Source organism: Equus quagga, chromosome 4, assembly GCF_021613505.1.
Source record: "Equus quagga isolate Etosha38 chromosome 4, UCLA_HA_Equagga_1.0, whole genome shotgun sequence".
Classification (NCBI taxonomy): domain Eukaryota; kingdom Metazoa; phylum Chordata; class Mammalia; order Perissodactyla; family Equidae; genus Equus; species Equus quagga.
Genome location: NC_060270.1, coordinates 71,750,212 through 71,775,556, shown reverse-complemented (window position 1 = coordinate 71,775,556; position 25,345 = coordinate 71,750,212). Strand labels below are relative to the sequence as shown.

Below are 25,345 nucleotides of genomic sequence, written 5' to 3'. Positions count from 1 at the left end.
CCATTCAAAGCCCCCCTTCCAAACACATGTCTCGTCCCACCCCCGACGTGACACCTCCTCTCAGGCAGGCGCTGTGGTCCCTGCCCTCCATGTGTGCCACCTCACGCCACCCCAGGCCTCCACTCTCGTCCCCTTCTCAGGGCCTCTCCCACATGCCCCCTCTTCTCTGAGGAAGCCTCCTTAGAGGTGCCACTCTGGAACTTTTTGGCATTTCTGCTGTCAGGCTGTCACTGGGACTTCTCAGGAGCTCTCTGTGTCCCCTCAGGGGGAGCTCAAAAGGACAACAAGGGAAGGGGGACAGGCCTGGTCACCCCAATGTGGCCCAAAGGAGGAGGCTGCTCCTGCAGCTGGAGCTCTGACTCCACTCATCGCTCACCGGCGAGTGTCCACAGCTGCTCTCTCCTCCCTGAGTCCTCCCACTCTACCCACCAACTGCTGCAGTGAAGTGGGCAGTTTTATTTGGCCCGCCCGGCATCGCATGGGGCCGCCCTCCCATGCACAGTCCCTGCAGGTCAGGGAAGCTGACCCTCCTTGTACCACCAGATGTCCACGAGACCCATGTAATAACACGCGGCCTGGGCACAGTGACGGGCGCACAGGGTGCAGGGGACCCAGGCTAGGACAGCAGGAAGAAGCCCAGGACCTCTGCTGGGATCACCCCAAAGGAGACCCTTCCCATCAGAGCCCAGGGGTGTCAGGCCCACGCTTACCTGCAGCCACTCTCACCACCTGGGGAGGAGAAGCCGCCCGAATCCCAACCCAGAGGAAAGCCGTCCCAGAGTACGGGAGAAGGAGACAGTGTCCTGGGGACATCATTGGAGCCTCAAGCTCAGCTAGTTACACCTTCCCCGTATGGAGGCCAAGAGCTCCATGCAGCTTCAGAGGCTCCAAGCTGGTTTCTGTCACCTGCAACCAAGCGTCCCGACTTGGTTTCCATCAGGGAAGAACCATCCTCTGAGGCCAAGGAACGGCCTCTTCCTGTATCCTCATACACCACGAATGTCCCTCCTGGGCCTCAGCATTAAGTGTGGCTGCCTGCCCATCCTCCACGGCCTCTGGCTGAGAGCTGGCCTGAGGGGCGGGCACAGGGCTGGGGAGAGGAAGGAAGAGTGCAGGAGTCACTGGCTGAGACTCACTGAGCACAGGGTAAGCCCACGGTGTAGACGGAGAGAGGATATGAAGGGACAGCGCAAATTGGGGGCCCCAGGCCAGGACAGGGAGGCAGGAGGGTGCGCTAGACAACCACAACCCTACTCTTGCCAGCCCTGGCCGACGCCGACACTCCCCGGGAGCTGCAGTCTGCCTGGCACTGCCCTCTGCAGATGCTGCTGAAGGGGCTGGGACACCACGCACAGGATGGGATGCCAGTGAGCATCTAAGGCCCACCCCTCCTGGGCAACCCGCCTGGTGCAGGACAGCATGCTGGTGTGGGAGTCCCAGATCTGCTCCTTGCTGGGATCCATCACATGCTCACTGTGTGGCCTTGGCAAGACCATTTCCCCTCTCTGGGCCTCAGAGAACCAGATGGCCCCTGAGGCACCTCCCACTCAGAAGCGCAGCAGAATCTGGCCCTCTCCGGCTGGGGGCAGCACCAGGCCCTGGCCCTTCCCAGCAAAGCATCTCGTGTCCAGCAGGACAGGGACCCAATGCCTCTCCCACCCCCAGGGCACATCCCCCTGGAGTAGTAGGTGGGGCCGGGGGCCACCCTGGCATGCTGGCAGGCCATCTCTCTCAGCCCCACCCGACCCCGCAGCCCCACTGCTGCAGAGCCCACGAGCCCCGGCATGATCAAGTGTTCGGAGCTGGAGGGAGGCAGTATCTGGTGATAAAGGCCTGGAAGTTAGCTGGAGGTGCTGCTCTTGCTACGGTGATTTACTCAGCTCCCATCTACACTCGCACCCTTAATGTAATTATTTACTTTGTCATTAAACACCCTCCTTCCACTCCAGTTATTTTTAGAGCTCCTGGAGCCTATAGAATTGGCTGGGGAGGCTGCTCATTGGCCAGGAGAAGCCGGGGCCTCCCTGATGGGCAGCGATGCTCACATAGCCTGGCGACTCATGCTGGGGTTCCAGGCGTGAAGGGGCCAGGCCCAGGTGCCACAGGCCGGAGGGATGACAGCCTCTCCCAGCCCTGCCTCGCTTCTTCCCTCACCGTCTCCCTCCCACCCTCCCTTCATCCTTTCATACACTCCCTCTCTCCCTTCCTTTCTTCTTTTGTAAATCTGAGATATAATTCACATACCATAAAATTCATCCTTTTAAAGTACACAATTCACTGGTTTTTACTTTATTCAAAGGGTTGTGCAACCATCACCACTATCTAATCACAGAACATTTCATTGCCCCAAAAGGAACTCCATAGCCATGAGCAGTCGCTCCCCCCTCCCCTCAGCCCCTGGTAACCACGAATCTATTTTCTGTCTCCATGGATTTGCCTACTGGGGACAGTTCATATAAAGGGAATCATGCACACGTGGCCTTCTGTGTCTGGCTTCTTTCACTGAGCATAACATTATCAAGGTTCATACATTTTGAGGATGTATCTGTATTTCATTCCTTTTTATAGCCAAATAATATTCCATATGTGGATATACTGCATTTTGTTTGTCCATTCATTAGCTAATGGACATGTGGGTTATTTCCATTTTTTGGCTATTATGAATAATGTTGCTATAAACATCCAGGTACAAGATTTTTTATGAACATATGTTTTCAGTTCTCTTGGGCATATACCTAGAGTGGAACTGCTGGGCTCTCCCTCCCACAGTCAGCCGAGAGCTGGGGCCCGGCAGGCATGTGGGTACCGCTGTGGGTGATGGGCAACTGAACAGCTCCACACTGCTCTGGCTGCTAATGATCCACCCAGGAGTTGCCACAGGCCCCTCAAGCAGGTGAGGCCACTATCCAATGAGAATATGACAGGAGCCCCTGGTGGCCCACCTGCCATACCCTCACTCCTACAAGCTGGCAGGTGAGCTTCATCACGCCCATTTTACAGATGAGGCCTACACTTGTACCTAGCTATGGACCCACACCTGCATGCCTCTAACTGAAGGCACCTGTTGCTTTCCTTGTCCCCAGCACAGCCAGGAGGGATGTGACCAGTGTGTAGACCCTGGGGTCCCCCCCGTGTCCAGCCTGAGAACTCACAGAGGCAGCAATGTGCATCCTTGGCAGTTTGTGCTCCCTTTCCGAGCCTCTGCTCCCGTGGGTCAGCTCTCTGGCCAGAGGCTGCCTGAATCTAGGTGTCACTGGGGAGGAGCTTGGTACCCACTAACCTAAGTCACCAAGACAGAAGAAGGACAATGTGGACCTCTGCACAAGCCCAGAGGCATGGTGACAGCTAACGGGTGGATTTCAGGCCCTCACTTTGGAAGGGATGCTCTCCTGGTCTGACCATCTTCTCACCACGCAGGACCACCTGCTCTGCCATGCTTCCCTGCACGTCCCTTCAATTCCAGAAGGGCAGGGATTGAGGAAGGTGTAAGGCCTGTGCCTGGTGTCCACGGCCCAGCACCACACCAAACCCAAACCCTCCTCCAACTGTCGCTGCTCAAAATGGGATGGACAATCAGATGCAGAAATCACCCTCCTCGGACCAGAGGCCTTGCTGCCTGGTGTCAGGGTTACAGACTTCCCACCCCACAAACCCAGGCCGCAGTCCATGCCCACTGGGAGCACGGCAGCCAGGCCACAGTCACAGGAAAAGAGCCAAGGGCAGTTTCTCAAGAGGGAGACCCTCCAACCCCCTCCCTCCCTGTCTGCCCAGGAGGAGAGGGAAGATAAGCCAGCTGAAGCTGGAGGGGGCTCCAAACAAGCCACGCCCACCCAGGGCCAGTCCGGGCCTCCAGCATCCACGCATGGCTGTTTAGCAGCCAGAGGACACAGACCCAGGAGAGATCTCTGGACATGGCCTCACAGGACATCCCAGCCCAGAGACAGTGGCTTGCGCTGGAGCTGCAGAGTGAAGGGAGCCCCTCCCCAAGGGCTGACAGGGCCAGCCTTGCTTGCCAGCACTCCCCAGCCACGTTGGATCATTCTCAGACCTCAGGACTTTTGCCCATGCTGTTCTTCGAGCTAGAAAGCCAATCCTCCTTGCACATCACAGGCAAACTGCTACTCCTTGTGAAGACCCAGTTCAGATACCTGTGCATTCATTCATTCATTCACTCACTCTCAAATATTTATTGGAAACATACACGCCACTCTCAGAAATAGTTCTAGAATGACTAATCATAGTAACAGCAATAACAACAAAACTAATAGCAGCAATTCCATATACAGAATGTCTACTACATGCTAGGTACTATCCTAGCACTCTGCGCTGGTTATCTACAATCCCAGCCCTCCAAAGGGAAGCATTTGTCCATTTTTTTTTTTTTTTTAAAATTTTTTTTTTTTCCTTTTCTCTCCCCAAAGCCCCCCCCGGTACATAGTTGTGTATTCTTCGTTGTGGGTTCTTCTAGCTGTGGCATGTGGGACGCTGCCTCAGCGTGGTTCGATGAGCAGTGCCGTGTCCGCACCCAGGATTCGAACCAACGAAACACTGGGCCGCCTGCAGCGGAGCGCGCGAACTTAACCACTCGGCCACGGGGCCAGCCCCAGCATTTGTCCATTTTTAAGGTGAAGACCCTAGGGTTCAGAACAGCAAAGGATACCCAACTGGTAAGTGGCAGAGCAAGGACTTAAACCTCGTCTGTCGGAGCCTGAGCCTCCGCCCCCGGCCACGCTGGCCACCCGGGAGCTGGCTGCTCCGTGCACCATCCCCTGCGGCTTCCCCTAAGCCCTGGCTTCCTGTGCCAACACCCCTTTGGTAACCTCTCCTCAACCATCTGAGCAGAGCATGCGCTTCTCCCTGTAGGATCCTAAGGGGTCAGAGAGAACGCACGGCTGCAGGCAGGGGCCTGGCCAAGGCCCTACTCAGCTGGTAGAGCCCTTCGGGGCCGCACTCCTTCCCTGTGGTCTTCCTGATCACCCAGGCATCAGGCACTGGCCGCATCAGCATCGCAAGTGGGAGTGTCTGGTTTCTCCATGGGGACCACAGCTGTTGGGCACAGGGACTATGGCTCCTGCTTCTTGGATGCCTCCCCTCAACCCAGCCCCACCTGCCCCCTCTGGTTCTGGCACAGGGTTTCAGAGAGGGCGGCAGCTTTGTTCAAATGCACTGCTTTTCTCTCCTTACCCATCAGTGTGCATAAAAGAAGAGGCTCCGACAGAGCCATAGGACCTCAGCCTGCAAGGTCAAGCAGCCACACAACCCCCTGGGAGCCCCAGCCACCCCTGGGCCTCACTCTAGGGCAATCAGGAGGCCTTCTCCTTCCCCGGTCCCATGGGGCCCCAGATGCCACTGCCCCTCACTGCCAGGCCTGGCTGCCAGACCTCGGGACCTCTCCCTGGACTCCTTGCCTCCAGCCTCTCTGCCCAAGCCCCCCTCCCACTGCAGGCTGCCCTGTTCTCTGATGTGGCAGGGGTCTGCCTTAAACCTCTGTAGCTGATTCCCTGAAGCCTGGGGGGCGGGGAAGGGGAGAATCTGAATGCTCCACCTGCCTCCAAGGCTGGAGCCCCTCTCAGGCCCCACCCCAACCCCCACATTGGAGCTATAGTGGTCAACACGCTGACCCCCAAGCTCCCACACTCCTGAGGGGCCGTTCTGCTGCTGCCGCCCCCCAATGCCCACCCATGCGTGTGTCCTCCTGATGAGACTCTGCACGTCTCTAAAGGCCCAGCTCAGACGCTGCCGCCCCATGAAGCTCCCCGGGCAGGACATGTCTGGCCTCCCACGTGTCCCCGTAGTGTTCTGCTCTCGGTCCCCCGACACCTCCAACTGGGAGCTCCCAGAGGGCAGAGGCAGGGTCTCTGCCATCACCGCATCTCTGAGCAATGCTCTGGAACCATCTGTGGGATGCACATATGGGCTCAGGGAACCCAGAGGCACCCAGGCCACCTCGGGAAGACCAGGGTCCCCTTCTTCCTCCAGGTGTCCCACATCCACCCCAAACACCAGGCCTGACTTCATTATCTTCAAAATGTTCCGAAGATCAGAGGCGGTGAGACCTGGCCACAAACATAAAATAAATTATCCTCCCCACCCCCATGATAAATGGTTCTATTAGCAAACCAGATTGTTAAACTCCGACGTAGCAGAACGCAGGAAGCTGGGGCCCATCCATTCTCCCTCTGGCGCACGCAGAGTTGTAAATAGGTTATTTTGTGTGTAAATAACACATTAAAACACAGCATTAGCTGTGTCTTTTGATAGAGAGGAAATTGTTACAAATAAATAATTCCGGACAGGAATGTAAAATAAGCCAGATTTAATAGTGCATGCCTGTGCAGCCGTGTTAAACATGACTAAAATGATAAACCCCAGAATCTACTAATAGTAAACTATGCACTGACATCAAAGTAATGAGGCTGTATTTCTACCAAGCTTTAGAAATGCTAAAATTAGTTTTGACAAAACCAAACATCAGAAAAATGTTTCTAACATAAACACCGTCACTTTGGGAAGAGGGGGTTTGGGCCAGGAGGGCGGCAGGACTTGGGGGCAGCTGTGTCCCATCCCATGGGCAATTCCTGGGAAATTGGTTTCCAGACCCAAGGGAGTCACTCGGTGACCGTTTATGCTTCACTGTCTCTGGGCCTCAGTTTCCACATCTGTAAAATGAGCAGATTCGAACTCGATGCTCCGTAACGCTTCTTCCAGTTCTATGTTGGCAATGACTGTAAAGCTTCCCCCGGCTCTGCAGAAGCTGCACGTCCACAGTGAACCATGAGAACTGAGGCCATGTCCGCAGGGGGCGCCGTGGCCCCGGGGAGCGAACTGGAGCGGGAGCCACCACAATGCCCTCGATGCTTCTGTTCTGCGTGGACAGAGCTTGCCAGCTGACGTGCATCAGCCAAAGCACAGCAACATGGGTCCGAAGTACAAACATCTGTGCACCAGCCTCCACCACCGAGGGGAGCGGCAGGCAGGGCCAGCGAAGGCTCCCAGAGCACAGACCCTGGGCTGCGCCTAGAGCGCCGTGGAGGGGGAGGGAACACAGCTGCTGTGGCAGGGGCAAGCAGGGCATCTGCTCTGACTTTAGACGGCAGCCGTCTTGAGTGGCGTTCTGAGCCTGAGGGCTCAGCATCGAGCATGAGCCTGTGATACACGAGAGAAAAGCTCACCCAGACTTCCATCAGTAACATTTACTTCGTCCTGCTCTCTGCAGGCACTCTGCTAGCCACTCTACAAATGCTCTCCTGTTTCACCTCACTGTAGCCAGAGTAGTCACCCTTATTATCTCCACTTGATGGCCTTCAGAGAAGGTCTGATCTGCCCCAGAGCACACAGTTAACACGTGGAGAGCTGGGAGGAGGCCCGGCCCCACTGGCCTCAAGCCCCATCCTTCCCCCGACATTCTGCCACCCTCCGCCCCAGGCCCCTGGCTCTCCAGTACACCCTCGTGCCTGAGACCACAACAGGACGTTGTCAAGAGTCATTCAGAAGCACCTGAAAAATGCCTGGGTGGCCATGCCCTGGGTTTGTGAAGCTATCAGGGAGAAGCACGTTCTGCTCTGCTTTCTGGAGAAAGTCTGATGGGAACTGGTGTTCCACGTGGCTGGGCCGTAAAAACAAGCTCAGAAGCAGCATCCACGGCAATCCTGGAAATCACTTAAATAAGAATAATTGCCCACTTAGTCATGCCTGAGTGCATCCTCAGGCCCAAGGCAAAGGTGTGTGGCCCCAGCCGAGTGGCTCAGGTAAGTGAGGGAGGCTGGCCCACCCAGCAAGGTCCCTGCTGTCCAAGGGGCCTCAGGAGGGCAGCTGGGGCCAAGGAGCAGGCAGCCCCTAATGACCCTCGTCCCAGGGGACCTCAGGGCCTCAGAGGCAGCTGGCCGCACCAGCCCATGGGCACACACCTGCCATAACAGCATCAGTCTGCTTCCATTCCCTCCACAATCATTTATCGGGTGTCTGCCTTGCTGGGGGCGCTGGGGTGACCAGATACCCTGCCCACAGGGGCATCCCGGGGTTTGGGGGCCACAGACACAGAGAGGGAGCTAAGAGACCAGGGACTCAGAAGTATCCATCAATGACAGGGCACAGTAAGGTCCACGTGACTCAGGGGGTTTCCTGGCTCTGGGCAGCTCCGCTGGAATGGTCACCGCCTGAGTCGTTTCCATATTCTGATATTTGCACAGCATTCCAGGACAGACGTGGACGCCTCACCTCAAGCAAAAATGGGCCTCGAAGAAACTTTCAAATAAGCCCACAGGGCCAGTGAACAAGAGGAAGGGGTGGCCGGTGTGAGTTTAGGTGGCACAGAGGCCTCCTGCAGTCAGGGAGCACTGTGCTGAGAGTCAGACAGTGCTCAACCCTAGTTAACAATAACCCTGCCAGTGCGAACCACTGCTAGTTCACCACCTCCAGGATCTAGTCATGCCTTGAACCAACTACATCCAACGACCTGGGAAGCCTGTTAGACACACACACGCCCAGGCGCAGCCCGGGAGAGTCCATTTCAGCAGGTCTGGGGCAACCTGGGAGTCTGTATTGACTCCAGCGGTGTCAGGAGATTCTAAGGCCTGGCAGCTTTGGCACCCTCTGGTCTGGTCTCCCCCTCCAGTGTACAGTGGAGGAAGCTGTTAGGAGGCCAGGGACCCGCTAAGGCCACCTGGTCTGATTCCCAGCCCAGGGCTCCCTTCTCCACTCTAGAGAGAAACCCAGGCTTCCCACCAACCATCCAGCCTCAACGGGTCAGCTAACAACAGTTACCGGCAAAGAGGAGACTTTCTGAGTCAGGCAGAGGCCGCAGACCCAGGAAAGGAAAACTGGCAATAGTTAACCAAGCAAATACTTAATGTGGACCTCACGGAGAGCCGCCTTTGTGCCCAAGACTTCAGCATGCTAATTCGAGTGATTCTCACAACGCTGGGAAGCAGGTTCCATTACATCCACTTTACAGATGAGGAAACCGAGGCACAGACCCGCCCGGGGCATGGGCGCTCGGCCTCACCCAGGTGGTCCGGTTCCCGAGTCTGGGCTGCTGCTTCCTCTTCCGTGGCACTGCTGTGAGACGAGAGGCGGCAGGAGCAGCCACTCTCCACCAAGTGCCTGTGCCGGGCAGGTGGGAGCACGTGATATGTGTCCCATCATTTCTGCCCAGCAGCTCTGCATATGATTCCCACTTCACAGATGGAAACACCCGCCCGCCTCGTGCACTTGGAACCCCGGGGGCCCAACGCTGCAGTCATCAGAGCCACTTGCTTGGCCCCATTCCCAGCAGCTCTGCTTCAGGAGGTCTGCATGGGGTGGGGCCCAGTTCACAGGAAGGCTGCTGCTGCTGCTGGGGTCCCACGCCAGGAGGACCCTGGCCCAGTACACAGTAGGCACTTCGTGTGACCATTAGTGTTGGCCACTGCAGGCACGTCACAGGATTTCTAAAGTTGTCGGGCTGCCTGACTCTGGGACAAGCAAAGCTCATCAGACCCAGACCCAGCTCTGAGTTTGACGGCTCCAGCCTTCCCGATTGTCCCAGCCCGGAGGCTCGGAGCGGCTGGGCCCCCTGGTACGCCACTGAGGCACACAGAGGGGTTCAGAAACATTTTTGGAAAGAAAAGCCACTGTTGGGGAGGAAAATACGACAGCATTTGGGCAGTGTCGGTATAAAGCAATGAGAAACATCTGAATCAAATTGCCTTTAAAATTACACCATTTTAAAAATTAAAGGGAAAAAAAGCTCTGAGCCAAAATGTGTTTTTAAAGCTTTACGGCCTCCAAAGTGTTAGCACAAGGGCTAGAGAGACTGGGAAAGAGCCCACCAGCCGCTATCCGGAGCTGCGCCGCCAGGTGCTCCCACGAACCCCCCAGGCTGACCGCCCTGCTGCCTTCTCCCTCGAACAGGCCCTGCTCCGCTCCACACAGGTGTTTCTGCCTCCAGTTCTGGCTCAGGGAGATGGCGACTCTGAGGGAAACACCCAGCCCCCAGCAGGTGGAGCTTGACCTAAGGGAGGTCAAGCAACAGGGGCCAGTCGAGCCAGGTGACTTTTGCAAATAAGTCACAGCACTGACCTCAAAGAAGTGGCTGTCTGGAAGAGAGCAGGTGCTGTCTGCCGTTGGACAGACAAGGGAGCTGAGGCTCGGGGACAGACGAGGAGACCCGTCTCAGGCTAGTGCAGAGACTGGACGCTTCCCAGAGTATCAGCAGGCTGGGGTCTAAGGCCCAAATCACCTGCCAACAGTGCAAACTCACAATCTAAAAAGTAAACATCTGAAAGAGACTCTCCCCATGGGAGGGGCGGGAGCCCGAGCCCCAGACCTGGCTCTCTGCTGAAGCAGCTGGCGGCCTTGGGCAAGTCCCATCGCCACCGCATCTTCGCCTCCTCTACGAAATGGAGAGGCTCCAGCCCCACTCAAGAATGAGACATGCCTGCCACTCCTCCCGAACACCTAGAAGCTCCCATCTGGGTTCCCAAGCTTTGCCCCCAGGGACGCCACCTCCCTTACATCCTATCTCCTTGCTTTGGACTCATTCTCTTTCTGGTTCCTAAGGGGGCTTCAGATCAGGTGGCTATCAAGGATCTTGGGTGAGGCTTAAGATACCATCAGTCGTGTGCTAACAATGGGCTCTGGCAGCAGGGAGGGGAGGAGGCAGCCCGATCTGTAGAGCTTGCCAGTTTCGTGGTGAAAATACTCCCGTCATGCCAATTTCAGTTACCAACCTCAGGTCTTACATGGCAGAACTAGACGGAGACGCACTCAGCTCTCACAAGCTGGCACGGGCTGGCTGCAGCACACCCCTGCCTCCCAAGATACTTGCATTGTAACAGAGAGTTCTAGAAGGCTGAAGTCCTTAAGAACCAAAGGGGTGAGTTTCCTGCATGCCACGTACATCACCCTGAGTTCCAACATCTGGACAAGCACTGCTAAGAGAACCTCGCTACCTTATAAAGTCGTGCTCACAAGATAGAATTTGCATCCTGCTCTTTTTCTCTACTAATAACTACTATAAACACATCCCTCCCCATTATTATAAAGTCTTGATAAACGTTTTTAAATGGCTACAGAATGTTCCATTCAATAGATGTTCCACAGTTTGATTAATCAATCTATCATTAAACAATTAACACTGTTCTCAATTTTTCAGTTATAAATAACGTGGAAATGAAATCTTTCTGCCTAAAGGTGTGCTCACTCCTAGAACCAAAGTCATAGAATTCCAGCGGTGGAACTGGAACACCTGGCACTGGTGGCAGTCGGGGAGGGTTGGCTGAGGAGTCAGAAGCTGGCCTGGAATACAGGTGCCCCCACATGTGGACACCCCGCAGACATGGGCAATCACAGCGCTGCCAGTTTGTAGGATCTGGTCCGTCTGTCATTACTGCCCATTACTCACCAGAGTGCCCCTGACGTCCTCAGACAGGACTCACCCCACCCCTTGACAGATGTTTAATAAGCCAGGAAAACTAAGCTTGTGTAAGCCATCCCATCTGGGTGAGGTGCCGATCATGGTGCAGACCGTGGGGACAGTCTCACAGGCTTTGAAGAGATAAACGGGCGTTGGAGGAGCCAGGTGTCTGAGCAGTCACCTGCACAGCAACCGGGGAGTCAGCTCAGCCATACTCCTGCCGCAGCAAACAGGCCTCAGACAAGCCTCCCTGGACTGGGATGGTCACTCTATCTTTTCCGGAAATAGCTGAGGGACAGGGTCCCCTCAACAAGCAGTTCTCAGCTCCCTACACCCTTGCTCCAGTCCAGGATGCGCAGGGCAGCACTGCCCCTGTCGCAGGCCTTTGTGCAGGCCCGACGGCCTGTCCGCAGCGCCTGTCCACACCCAGCCCCATGCCTGCAGGCTGGGCGTCCAGCCTCCTCAGGAGCTAGGCAAATGCTGCTGCTCCACCAAACCACCCCTCCTCGGCCCAGCTCCTCGCCCATCCCCCCTCCCTCCTCACACTGCTCAGGTGCACAGGACACACTCAGGTGCCATCTCAGGCCCGGCCCAGCACCAGGACCCGAGACCCAGAGCTGAGTGCAAGAACGTCTCCACCCCTGAGGGGGCCTCTGTGTCGGGGACCTGTGCAAACCACCTTCTCCCACCTGGCATCTCCTTCCATGCATTCCCCTCACCTGTCGGCAGCTCCACGCCCCTGCGTGCAGGAAGGGGCACGTCAGAGGCTCTTTGGAGCCTTCCGGGACTCGATTTCACTGAGTAACTGAGGATTCTTGCTAACAGCACCTCCGCCACCATGGATAAGATGTAAGCAAGATCCCATGTCTCAAATTCGTAGAGACTTTGGACACTATCTGTCAAATGCCCTCAGGACACAGATTAGGAAAGCAAGGCCCAGAGAAGGGAACAAGATGCCACACCAGGACCCAGGATGTTGCTGGAACTAGGAACCAGGCCAGCGCCCTCTGGGCCGCAGCACCGGGCCTCCCTCACCCCATCCGCAGAACACAGTCGTCAAAGTCCACCAGCACCGGGGTACCCGCTCCAAGATGCTCTCCACTTTGCTCCATGCAGCAACAGCTGCTCTTCTCTGACTCCAGGAGGGCCCTTCCCCAATAGGCCTCTCAGCGAGGGGCAAGGGAGCGGGGGCCTGAGGAGGCTCTTCAGCAGCAGCGGAACCCGACTCCAGCCTCTCTGAGGACCGCAAGCCACCTGCCCTGGGGCAGGTGGGCTGACAGGCAAACCCATCCTCTGCCGGAAACTCATCAGCCAAGCTCCCCTGGGGTCGGGCAGTGAGGAGACAAGAGGGCCTGCAGGGGTGGGCAGGGAAGGCACCCTGGGGTGGGTGTGGGGTGGAAAGGGGTTGAGCGCCTCCGTGGAGCTGCTGTACTCCAAGCTATAGGCCTGCTGCCCATCCCTCCTAGATCCAGAACCCCTCAAGCATCTGTCATGATTGCACAACTGGGTCTGATGCTGGAGGGGCTTCCCCCCAATTACTGTCTAACTACTGTCTAATTACTGCCTAAGTCTGTTCTCTGCTACTGTGACACGCAGTAAATTGTGCTGTGCAGCAGCTCATGATCCACTCACAGCTCTGGAGAGCACGACCCAGGCTGAGGCGGGAAGAGCTGAGGGGCAGGCCAGAGATACACAGAGCAGGCCTCAGAGCCCCAAGCACCTGTGTGTCAGACAGAGGGACAGCCTGAGGCATCGCCACAGGCCAGGGTGGGCCCTGACCCGGGGGAAGGAACAGACCATGTGCAGACACAGCCAGGCCCAGGACAGCCAGCCCTGGGAACAGGCAGCCGGGCCTCTGAGCCACCGCCAGCCTCCCAGCTGGGCTTCCCCTCACCTCGTCTCCTGGCTCCCTGACACCACCCTGCGTGGGGAGTCCACCCTGGGTTCGCTCCTCCCATGCCAGGTAAGAGCTCTTCCTCCACCCCCGCCCCACACCAGCCCCTCCTCACGGAGGAAGGGCCTGAAGACCCCATCTCCAAGAAGACAGGAGTCGAGGGGCATCACCCAGGTCAGGAGGCCAATGGCCCGCCTCCCTGTGAGAGCACGGAGGTTGGGCTGGCATCTCCCTCTCCTGACTCGGGCCACACATCCTGATAATGACCTCCAGCTGGGCAGCACGGGGGACCTGAAAATAAATATGGTAACAACAACCCAGAGGTCCTCAAGTTCACTCTTGGGAGCAGGGACACCTATACGCTCCAAGTATCTTCGCTTCCCTGGGCCCCGGCCCCAAGCTGCACCCAGCATGGCCCAGGGACTAGCAGCACCAGTGTCACCTGAGCGCTGGTTAGAAACGCAGAAACCTCAGGCCCACCTGACTTGCTGAAGCGGGTCGCACCCTAACAAGCCCCCCGAAATGTGTATGCGCATCACAGGGTAGAGGCACTGCCGGCCTTGCACACCCACCCCAGCGAAGGCGGCTTCTCCCCACTGCTCTCCAGGCTGTGCCTGAGCAGCGGGAGCAACAGGGCATGACTAAACGCACTTGAATAAAAAGGGAATGACAAGAAATCTAAGTCTCTCCATTCCTTGGAGACAGAAATAGTTCTGTGGCCTCCAGATGGACTGCGCAGACACACGGGAGGTCTCGCCTTCCCGCCAAACTTTCCCAACGGGATGCTGGCAAGGACCAGTGGAAACCAGAGTATTTCTCTTCGGGGCAGTAAAATGAGAGGCTGTGGCTCGTGTAGTCCTTCTGTTATAATTAACTTGGCCAGAAATTCACCTAAGGATACTAAGTTCCATACCTGACCCTCTAATTACAGCCAGAAGGATCGAGAGACAATTACTTTCCAAAATAGACCTTGGCGGGCCAGAGACAAGAAGCGGCATAGCTGGCCCATCTCGAATGTGCCAACTGAATGCAGCCCAGGGCCGCCCAGCAGCCACAGCGCCTCCCTTCCGCTCCCTCTCCCCATTCTCAGACCCCCACCCCCTGCCCGCCAGAGTCTGAGATGACAGCCCGGCCCCCCAGATTTGGGGTGGCCAGACCTCCGAGAAAACCTACAGGCGACCAGCACAGTGCCTGGGATCCCCAGAAGCAGGAGGCCCTCCTCTCCGCCCTCCATAAACCCAGCATGCCTGCCTGATGACATCGGCCACCAGGCTAATTAAATGCTAATAGGCTAATGAAAAACACCCCTCCTGCCGGCACAGGCGCAGAACAGCGAGTACCTCCTTGGACAGCGACCGCCGCCGCGGCCGCTGTGGCCACCGCTAGAGCCGAGGCCTTCCTGGCCGGGTCGGGGAAAGCGGCGGCCTCCAGGATCCCACTTTTGGCTTCCTTCTTCTCTGAGGCAGCGGCGGAAGCGGACGTCTCCATCTTAGCGGCTCATAGTCCCAGGTGGCAGCCCTGAAGGAGAAGACAGAGACAGTCACCCACGCAGCCCCAGACCGGCCGGGAGCGCGACCCAGATTCCTGCCCTGTTCGCCTCAAAAGCGACCAACTTAATTCGCTCATAATTGGGAAGGAGGGTTTAATTAATTTTGAGAATTATGAGTTCTGAGATTCATCTGGTCTTTCGGACGACCTCCCGGACAACAGCCAAGCAAATTTGTCGTCTTTTACCCCAGATTTTTAAAATTGAAGCAACAAGTCCCTGCTGCTGTAAGCAGTGAGCAGCAGGAAGACCAACAAGGAGAAATGAAGTCAGGATCACGGGATGCTCCAACTCGGAATCCCTGGAAAATAAAAGTAAAGACAGTGACAACTACTCAGAGGTCCTGAAAGAAAAGCCTCGTGTCCTTTCCTCCCTGCTCACCAGGATCCATGCTTCATTTCTTCAGGCATACGTTCATGCGCTCATTCACGCACAGATGTGTCATCATTTATCCACTGGCGCACACACAGTCAACCTATTTTTAAGATTAAGATGTTAAGAGCCTAAGATTTTAAGCTCTATGGTGCATGAGGCATGGTGCCTGGTGCTAAAGGTACAATCTTGGAGTTTACAGTGTCCTTAGGAGACAGATAATAAATGGGGGGCTGGGGGAATTCGTGCAGATTTAGCTGCAGTTGGTGAGAGGTGGAAGGAAAAGAACACAGGGTGGCGGGGCAGAGCAGGGTAGCAGGGCAGAGCAGGGTGGAGGGGCAGGGGGTGGCCACCTTGCTTCCTGGAGTAGGGACGGGATGCCCTGTGGAGCTCCGAGGAGCCCAGGGCAGAGGCGGAGCCATGGCCCAGGCCCAGACGGGAGGAGGCTGGCTTGTTTAAGAAGCAGCAAGAAGGCGTGTGCAGGCCCTGGGCGGGTTTGGGCAGAGGGGGGACATGACACGACTCATGGTGTAAAGGGGTCCCTCTGCTATTATGTGGAGAGCAGATGGGGGAGGAAGGGACATGGCTGCAAGAACCCAGGGAGATCTAACAGTGGTCTGGGTGAAGGGGGCCGTGGTGGAGCGTGGACACACTCTGAAGGCGGGGCCCACACACCTTGCCAGGGCGGGGATGCTGGGTGTCATGAGAAGAGGGGTAGAGGGAGGAGGCTCAGGGGATGCGGGCACAGGTAACGCTCGTCTCCAGCAGGGTGGTGGGACACAAGCGAGCATTTCACTAACTTGTTTCATCCCTTGCAGATACTGCTAACCGAGTATGTGTCAAATATTACAAAACAGAAATTTGAAAAACAATTTTTTTTTTAAAGAAGGGGGGTCGTCAAAGATGGCTCATATTTTTGGCCGAGCACCTAGATGATGGAAGGCTGGTGCCATTGGCTGAGATGGAGCACCATGGCGAGAAGCAGGTGTGAGGCGGAAATCAGCTCAGTGTGGGCCATGTTGAGATGCCTATAAGACATGCAGAACTGCTGGAAATGCAAGTCGGAGGTCAGAGGAAAGATGGAGGCTAGAGATGGGAATATGGCAGCCACTGGGCAAGATCTCCAAGGGAAACGCGGAAGGAGAAGAAGAAGAGAAAGTTCTAAAACTGAGACACAGGGCATTCCAAAATTTCCAGGTCAGGAAAAAGAGGAGAAACCTGTCAGGGAGAGTGAGCAGCAGTGGTCAGTGGGGGAAGGAGGAGAAAGAAAAGAAAAACACCAGCAGAGGGCGGGGGCTGGGAAGCCAACTCAAGGAAAAAATCCCTAAAGAGGAGGGGCAAGCAGCTCCATCACTGAGAGATGAGATGTGAGGCCCAAGTGCCGAGCAGTCGCTGTGGTGGCAGGGGGCCCAGGGCCCAGGTGGCTTTTAGGGAGAGAGCAGAAGAGAGTGGAAACAGAGTCACAGACAATTTAGTCAAGAAGCTTTGCTATAAAAGAAGCAAAACATGTGGCGACAAGTGGAAAGAGTCAAGGAGCTTGCCATTTCAGAAATGAGGCAGGGAATGTTCCAGAAGAGAGCTCCAGATCACAGCATAGCAGAAACCAAAGGCCGTGGTCAGCTCCATCCCCAGGGGCCTCAAGGCTAAAGCGACATCCACACGGCCCAGGATTTCATTTGTTTAATCCACAGAGGACTCTCATGTCTTTCTAAGTAGAAAATGGGAGCATACGAGAATGATGAATGTGACACGCGACATGAGGACCGGGGTCCTCCTGGCCTGCCAAGCAAACGGCCCGGCTCTGAACCTCCTGGTTTTGTCAGCACACGCTGGCCTGTCCAGTTTCCACAATCTTTCAAAACTCCCTGTGCAGAAAACCCAAGGTGGATGAGGGAGAGAGAAATGTCCCTGAGGATTTTGGCGAGTTAGTGGGTTTCCTCTGGCCTCGAGATTTAGGGATCACCGCCTGATCCTTTAAGCCTATTTGTATAATCTGTTCTTTAAGACTCTGGCTATCTGAATGGCCCACTAGCAACACGCCCTGGCCCGTGCCTGCCCCCCTTAGCCTGGCCACAGAAACCACCCACCACCCTGCCAGCCACCTTCCCGACCACCTGAGCTGCACCACTGGGTCACCTTCCTCTCCTCGTTCTCCTCCCACATCTGACTGGCTGCAATCGCCAGAACTTCACCCCAAAGGACCCCAGCAGCGGTGCCTCTCCCAGCTGGCTGCTCTGTGCCGGCTTCTTCCCTTCTGGATCCTGGGTACCGTCTATACCACCTCTGGTCCCCCTCCATGTCATCCTTTACCCGACAGCCAGGCACCTTCCCCAAAACCAAATCTCAACACCTCCCTGCCCTGGCCGCGGCCACCTTGTTGAGCCCCCTCGGCCTTCACATCAAGTCTTGCTGGTTCTCCCTGCAGCCTCCTCTAACCTCCTCCCCTTCACACCCAGCCAGGCATGACGGTCCTGCCCTTGCACACCACAAGGCCTCTGCTCACGCTGTGCCACCTTCCAGAAACCTTTCATCCTTTCTGGTTATCACAGACTCCTACTCTTCCTTCAAGATACCATTCAGACGTCACTTCCTCCAGGAAGCTCCCCATCACAGTCACTCGTGCTTCCGGACTGCTGCAGCAACCCAACATCCCTGTACTGTATTCATCCCCTCCAGGTCAGGAGCTGCTTCCCACGCAGTACCTGCTCAGGAATGCCTGGCAGAGAAAGTGGAACTCTGAGGCAGGATATCACGGCTCTTTGAAAGGCAAGTGATTTTGTAAACAACCTGGGGTTTACTCCCAAGAAACTCAGGTGAAGGAATTTAGGCCCAACTTTGAAACACACCCTGAATTTGGAAGTAAGGACAAAAAGCAAAGTAACAGCCGGAACAAGAAACCTTTAATAAGCATCTACCAGGTGCCAAGCACTTGACAAGAGTGACCTCATTTAATCCTCACAACATTTTACATAGGGAGACACCAATGCTCAGAGAGGCTGAGTAACTTGCCCAAAGGCACACTACTCAGAAGTGACTGTGTGCCAGGCCTTGAACTCAGTCTATGTGGTCCTAAAGCCATACTCTCAAGCATCACAGTGAGCTGTCCTTCACATGGGGATCCCTCACTGCTAAGGGATTTGCCCCCAAATTCCCGGGCAGGCATTAAGGTAACTGACTATGGAGCTCTTCAGGTATGGGGAGCACTGTGCAAGGAACCAGGGGGGCCCCAGAAGCAGGATTTGGCATGGCCCCCCAGCCCTAGTGCCATGTCCAAGGTGTCGAGACCGGTGGATTGGGACCTCCAGCCAAGGCCAAAAGCTGAGGCTCTGTCCAGGGCTGCTTGCCAACACCATGGTCATACAGTGGCTCCTGTCTGCTGGGGCTGATGGGGGGGTGGGGGACAGGGGGCAGCTGTACATCGTTCACTAACTCTTTATTTTCTAATTCTTCATTGACAGTCAGCCTCACGCCTCGCGTTGAGCTAGGCTGGGACCTGGCTAGGCCCTGCACATCCCCAAATGAATCAGGTGTCCCTCTGCTGGGTTTGGACACTGCCCACCATCACAGCACCTCTCCCACAGCCTGGTCATAATCTGCCACACACCCAGCTGGCTTCCTGCTCGACTGTGACCTCCCCCAGGAAGGGCTAAGCCTTGTACCCCTGGGTCCCCAGGCCCAGCTTAGCAGGTGCTCAGACCCCTTGCAGATGGAATAAAGTGGGCGCAGGGACCCAGGCCTGTGTCTGGAGGGCCCAGGGCTCCACGGACCAGAAACCAGCAGAGGACTCAAGGCGCCCACAGGGCCAACGTATGGGACCAAATCCCAGCCCCAACCTGAGAGGGGCAGGCGGGCTCCTGGGAGGCATCAACTCAACCCTTTCTAAATGCAGATGGGGAAACTGAGGCCAACAACTCAGAACCCTTGGACTTTAGTGTCAGGGATGCCAAGGAAAGAAAGAGGCTCAAGAAGGAACTGTGACAACTTCTGCTAAGGGACTGGAGGGGACCGGAGTGGACGGGAGGGAAAGGCTGTGGTTTTCTCAGAAACAGCAGCTGCAGCTCCCTCGAGCCAACATCCCCGCCCTGTTACGTTGTCAGAGTGGGTGTCATCGTCCCCATCCTTACAGAGGGCAGGGAGCTGCCCGAGGCTACTTCACGGAGGGAGAAGGGCCGGGATTAGAGCCAGGTCCTCTGGCCAAAATGCCACCCGGAAACCTCAGGGTGCGGCCGCCACAAGACCAGGGTGAACAGAGCCTGGGGAGGGAGGGGACTGATTCAGATTCTCATCACCCAGACTTCTGTGGGTAGCAGGAACAGGCATGCACGTGGAAGCACCCGGGGTCCCGTGAGTGCATGTGGGAGCTGACCCTGCCGGGGGAGCCCCTGCCGTGCCCACTAGGCACAGGCCTGTCTTCTGCAGATCAGCTGCTGCCCCCTCCTCCCTTCCAGGAGGCAAAGGCGGTAGACAGCCGAGAGGCTGCGTAAATCACAGGAATTAGCAGGATTAGCACAATTTCTGGGTAAACACCAGGCACCCAGGGTCCCAGGCAGCCACTTTCACTCCCTGAAACTCCTCGAGGCAGACGCCTGGGTCTCATCAACAGCCTCACATGGGCGCCCAGAGGCCAGCTGGGGACAGCAGGGAGGGGTCCCGGGGTCCCAGACCTCACCTGGGGGCCTGTTTCCCACAGGCTCCCAAACAAGAGGGGCGGGAGCACAGCATCACCAGGGGAGGAGGGGAGCTGGCACCCCCTTTACCTAGGAAACTCATGCAGCTCTAGTGCCCAGGCAACTCACAGTAGAGATGCCGCCACACTCCAGGGGCGCCCTGGGCCCAAGTCAGGAAGAGCACCCTTCCACCAGGAGACTGCACAGGCCACCTATCCGCCAGCCCTCAGCAACACGGGAGGCCTCCCGGGCCTTCCCCTGGAGACGCTGATTCCACAGGATAGGGGATGACATATCCACACGTTTTTTAAAAAGTCCCATGGGTATTTCTGATGCGCAGGCAGGTTTAGGAAAGACTGCAAGGGGTACTCATAAGGTCGCATCCAGCTTCCAAATAATTTATAAGCTCCAACTGAAGCAAGGCCACAGACCCCGACAAAAAAAATAAACTTTTGTCTTTGCTAACTCGGAACCAGAAGTTGGTATCTCTCTCAGGATCGAACGTGGGAAACAAGCCACAGTGCCTGTGCGCCTGCCGCCAGCACAGTCACGGGCGTGCTCACACCAGAGCACAGGGCATCACTGTGCTCACCACGGCACAGGTGTGCTCACACCACGGCACAGGTGTGCTCACACCACGGCACAGGCATGCTCAACTATGGCACAGGCGTGCTCACACCACGGCACAGGCATGCTCACACCATGGCACAGGCGTGCTCAATCACAGCACAGAGAATCACTGTGCTCACTACACGGTGCACTTGAGGTCGGCCTTCGACACCCTGCCCATGTCCCTCATGCCAGCAAAGCAGACGTGTCCCCACAGCACAGACGTGGTGCCCTGAACGTTGACGGCTGCATTCAGTACAACTGGTTTCTCTCATAATTCTGTGCATTTTATTCCATGCATTTACAGCATTATTCTGAGGAGGGGTCCATGGCACAGAAAAGGTTAAGAACTCTGAGCGGAAGGACTGAGAGAATAAATTAATAATCAGAGCAGAATGAGCAAATCACTCGGAAACCTGCAACCCCAGGCACCCTCCGCCACCTGGCTGCTTTGAACTCCTCTAACAAGGCAGTCGCAGGAATTAGAGTGGCTTCCCGGGCTCCATCGATCTCCAGGAGAGACGAGCCCTCAGCCACCTTGGGGCGTGGTGCTCTCACCTCCTCTCTGATCTCAGCCGTGCAGCACACATGTCCACACGCATAGCGCACACGACATACAGCAACAACCACAACCACATACACAGTCATACTGCCACGTGTGTGTGCAGGGGCGCACAAGCACACAGCCACACGTGCATACAAGGTCACACACCACGCAGACATGTACTCGCATACACAGCCACATGTGCACACAGCATACACACCGTTACATACAGAAATGCACAGAGCACATGCACACATGCACATGTGTGTGTACAAAGATACACACAGACCCAGGCAAACACACACACATACACCAGAGATAAGAAACACCCGCCCTGCCTGGATCATGGACTTATTTTTAAGATCAAATGAGATGAAACACATGAAATTTCCTGGAGTGAAATAAATGCTGCCAATGCAACACAGATTAAAGGTGATGACAATTATAACCTCATCATAACTAAAAAGAGAACAGCTGACTCCCTCTCGCTCCCTCTCACTCTCATGGCCCCAAGGTTTCGAGGACTCGTCCAACATCCTCCCTGAGTGGCCGAGTGCCAGTCATTTCATCTCCCATCACCTCCGTGTTGCCATCTGGAACATGGACATGCCAAAGGATGCTCTCGACCTCAGGGGCACCAGCCCAACAGAACAGTGCAAAGGCCGGCCATGTGAGGGGGGTGTGACTCCCCATGTCAGAGGCGTGAGACAGCCAGACCTGGGCTTCCACTCTGCCCCCTGTCCTGCTGGGATCAAAATCGACACACACTCCCCACCTCGAAGGGGAAAGGGGAATGGGGGAGGTGAAGGTGCCCCAGGACTGCACCAAGCTGGGGATGCCCTGCTGGCCCTTCATGGCCGGGAACAAAACAATCGTATTTTAAAATACATATGCATTGCATTCCCCCAGAGTGAGAGACACTCTGTGCTTGGACCAGGCAGTCTACATCAACTGTGTGTCTTTGGGCACATTACTCCCCCTCTCTGAGCCTGCGTTTCCTGCCCTGTCACATGGAGCATCCTCCCTGCCTCCCAGGCTTTTTAGGAGACAGTCAACCTCCCCTGCAGGTCGGTAACACACAGGACAGCAGCAGCCCCACAAACACCAGGTCCCCGTGGGGCTGAGCCCAGGGCTGGCCCGCAGCCACCTTCCTCCAAGAAAAGGTCACTGCCCACAGGCGGCCAGGGGTAGGGCCGGGGCTTCTGCCGGCTACACACATGGCCTAGGCTGCGCCTGTTTCCAACTTCTCTGTCCACCTGCCCTGTCTCTGTCCGTGCACGGCTGCCTCAGGGCCCAGCAGACACCAGCCCCAAGGAGGCTCGGACAGCAGCACCAACAAGGGCTGCAGGCCTGAGGCCAGGCAGGGCTCCGGGAGACGAGACGGACCTCCCATCACTGGGGGTGGGCAGAGAGGGCGCCTGTGCCACAGCCCTAGTCCCCTGGCTCCTCTCTCTTCTGGAGCCCCGACACGGGGGCAGGAATCACACAGCTCCTGCCTGGCCCGGTCGCTCTCGTGCCACCCTGGCCAGGGGTTCCCACAGCCCTCTGGAGGGAGACCACACTCAGGAGGGGAACCCACAGCCTGCAGAAGCCCCTTGGGATCCTGGGCTGGTCAGATATGGGAAAGAGGCGGGGCCATGAGGCCCCAGCTCCCCCACCATGGACAGTGAGGGGGGACACTCCCCGCAGGTGATCGGGAACCTCGGGTGGGGGATGCGCACGAGGAGCTGCTCCTCAGCCCACACAGACCTCCGTCTCCATGGGTGCTCGGCACACGGCCTGCTCCTGGCCTACTGCCCAGAGGGCTGTGGGGACAGCAAAGGGAGACGCCTCTGGAAAACAGTAAAGCCTTCCTCTGAAACCCCCCGAGGTACACCAGTGGGGCCCTGGTTCTTGTGTGATCAGCAAGCAGGGTCCCCTCTAGCTGCTCCGTTGCTCCATGGACCCCCTCCTCTGCCCGGTGGCCCCTGCACTGGGAGGCTCATTATCAAAGAAAGGAAAGAACAGAGGCTTCAAGCACCTGTGGTGCCCACACCGGGCCAGTTCCTCTTCTCGCAACATCTCACCCTTGCCATGGTTACCCCAGCAAGGCCGATAACATAATCCTCACTTTACAATAAAATAGATGCCCAGAGAGGGTAAGTAACCACCCAAAGTCACACAGTGAACATGTGATGGTGTTCCAATGTAGGTCTTTTAGATTCTGAGGATCACACATTTTCTACTTTTTCCATCACAACTAAATTCTGAATGTGTAGATGCCTGCCACATGCAAGGATTATTACAGAGCTGTCAAAAGGTGCTGTTTGTAGACAGTTAATAGAAGTTAAGGCAGTATATGCTAAACATCAAATAAGCAGCAGACATTTTATGCCCATGGGAGCTCAACAAGGGAGGGCGACTGACAGGGGATGCTAGAGGGGACTTCCGGATGACCACCCCATCTGCCCTGTGGCTTCAAGACAGCGAATCAAAGGCCTTGCAGTTGGCCTGGTGTGAGGAGAGGGAAGGGCATCCAGGGGCAGGGAACGGCAGGAGCATGTGCCCTTGGCCCGTTCTGGAGAGACAGAGCAAGAAAGGAGTGTGTTCGCAAAGGGAGAAAGCAGCGGCAGGGCAACCATGTTGAAGGGGGCTGTGTGGGCCAACAGAATCTCCGGGAAGGGCAGGCTCGGGGGAGACCAAGGTTTGGGAAGAATGCACCACCTTGCCTCCCGGGTCTCGGACACACTTCTGCTGCACAGCCCAGCTGGCCTGGCTCCCACCATGCCAGCTGCTTCCAGGAGCTTCGGACCAGAGCCCAGAAGGCGGGGGGCGCTGTGGCCAGGGGTGGGCGGCACACAAAAATCACTCTCTAGCAGGTGCACCTGCTTCTTGATCACCCCTTGAAAGTACTTTCCCAAGAAGGAAAGCTCCCTAACTTGCCCAGCCCCTGGGCTTGCTGGTGTGCGGGAAAACAGACAAGGAGCCCTCATTCACTGACTTGCCGGGTCGGAACAAGCCAGGGAGGCCCTGATGGGACGTACGGCCCCTCCTGTACAGCCAGCCTCAGATAATGGTGTCCGGGGGCCTGCCGCTGGGCAGGCGCATTTTTTGCCGGAGGGTGTGGGTAGAGCTGGGGCTGACTGACACTTCAGAGGGCATCGCAATTTCCATTCACGTGTTCTCCGGTTTATTCCCTGAAAACACCAGGCCAGATCCATCCACACTGCCTTTGCATGCCCATGCTTTCCTGCCCAAAACATTCTTTCCTCTCTGCTCTACCCAAGGAAGCCATACTTTAACACCAGGGAGCCTACCCAGTGCCCTGCCACCCAGAGTCCACGAACCCTCCCAGGCTGCTTCTGAATCTCTCCCACCCTCCTGCACACGTCAGAGGGAGCACATCAGAGGGAGGACCAGAGCCCAGACGCTGCAGAAAGAAGGCCCACATCAGCATCCCAGCTGCACGGAGAGCTGTGGACAAGGACCAACTTCTCCCTGAGCCTCAGCTTCCTCGTCTGTCAAATGGGGATGACAGTAGCACCTCCCGCATGATGCGGATTAACAGCACGGCCCCGGCACCCACGAGCGCCCCGGCTCAGACAGTCACCGCCTTATCATCGCTGCAGCCAGTGAGCTGGCCCAGCCAGGGAGGCAGTGCAAGGGAGCCAATTGGAGGCCTGTCTGAGACTGGCCGGGCAGCCGGGCACCCCCTCTCCCCTCGCCCCATCCCCGTGCCCGTGCCCCTGGCGTTCACGGGGCCCCGTTTTGTAACATGCCGTCCTGCTGGATTGCAAACACCCATGGTCTGTCACCTTCGTCTGGGGAGGGCCCGAGGGCCGGGGCGCCCCGAAGCCCCACAGCCCCGCCAGCAGGGCCCTGCCCAGTCCGGGGGCCAGGAAGGGGACAAGGGCCCACTGTGTTGTGTGAGGGGCAGCCCCAGATGTTTTCACAGCTGCATTGTGTGCGGCCAAAGCCGAGGCTGTAGCTGGAGGAAATCAAGCCCCGCCTGCGCCCAAGGAGGGAAAACAGGGCAGACTGTGCGGGAGCAGGCTCCAGGCAGTCTCCGAGGGCAGGCCCAAGACAGCCAGGCACACGGGACTGTGGGCCCCAGGCCCTGCAAGTGCCCCAAATCCAAGACTGGGGGCGGGGCAAGGACAGAGCACCCCTGAGAGCAGAAACCCCCAGATGGAGGCTCTGAGAGGGGAAAAGAATTGGAAGGCAGGACCCCACAGGATAAGGCCCGACACCCACTTGCCCCTGCAGGCTCACGTCCATCCCAGGCTGACCCCAGTTCCCGCCCATCATGCCGTTTCACACCCTCCAACTCTGGTCCCAC

The 25,345-nt window shown here is 56.7% G+C and overlaps 1 protein-coding gene across 4 annotated transcripts in view; it reads right to left on the bottom strand.

The window, feature by feature from the left end:
- GLI2 (GLI family zinc finger 2) overlaps positions 1–25,345 on the bottom strand; it is a 250,116-nt gene that overhangs the window by 169,232 nt on the left and 55,539 nt on the right. For all 4 annotated transcript variants that reach the window (XM_046659498.1, XM_046659500.1, XM_046659501.1 and 1 more), the window contains one exon: positions 14,630–14,807. In XM_046659498.1, coding sequence (XP_046515454.1) covers positions 14,630–14,777 — 148 coding nt within the window. In that variant the 5' untranslated portion in view covers positions 14,778–14,807. The remainder of the gene's footprint in view (positions 1–14,629; positions 14,808–25,345) is intronic.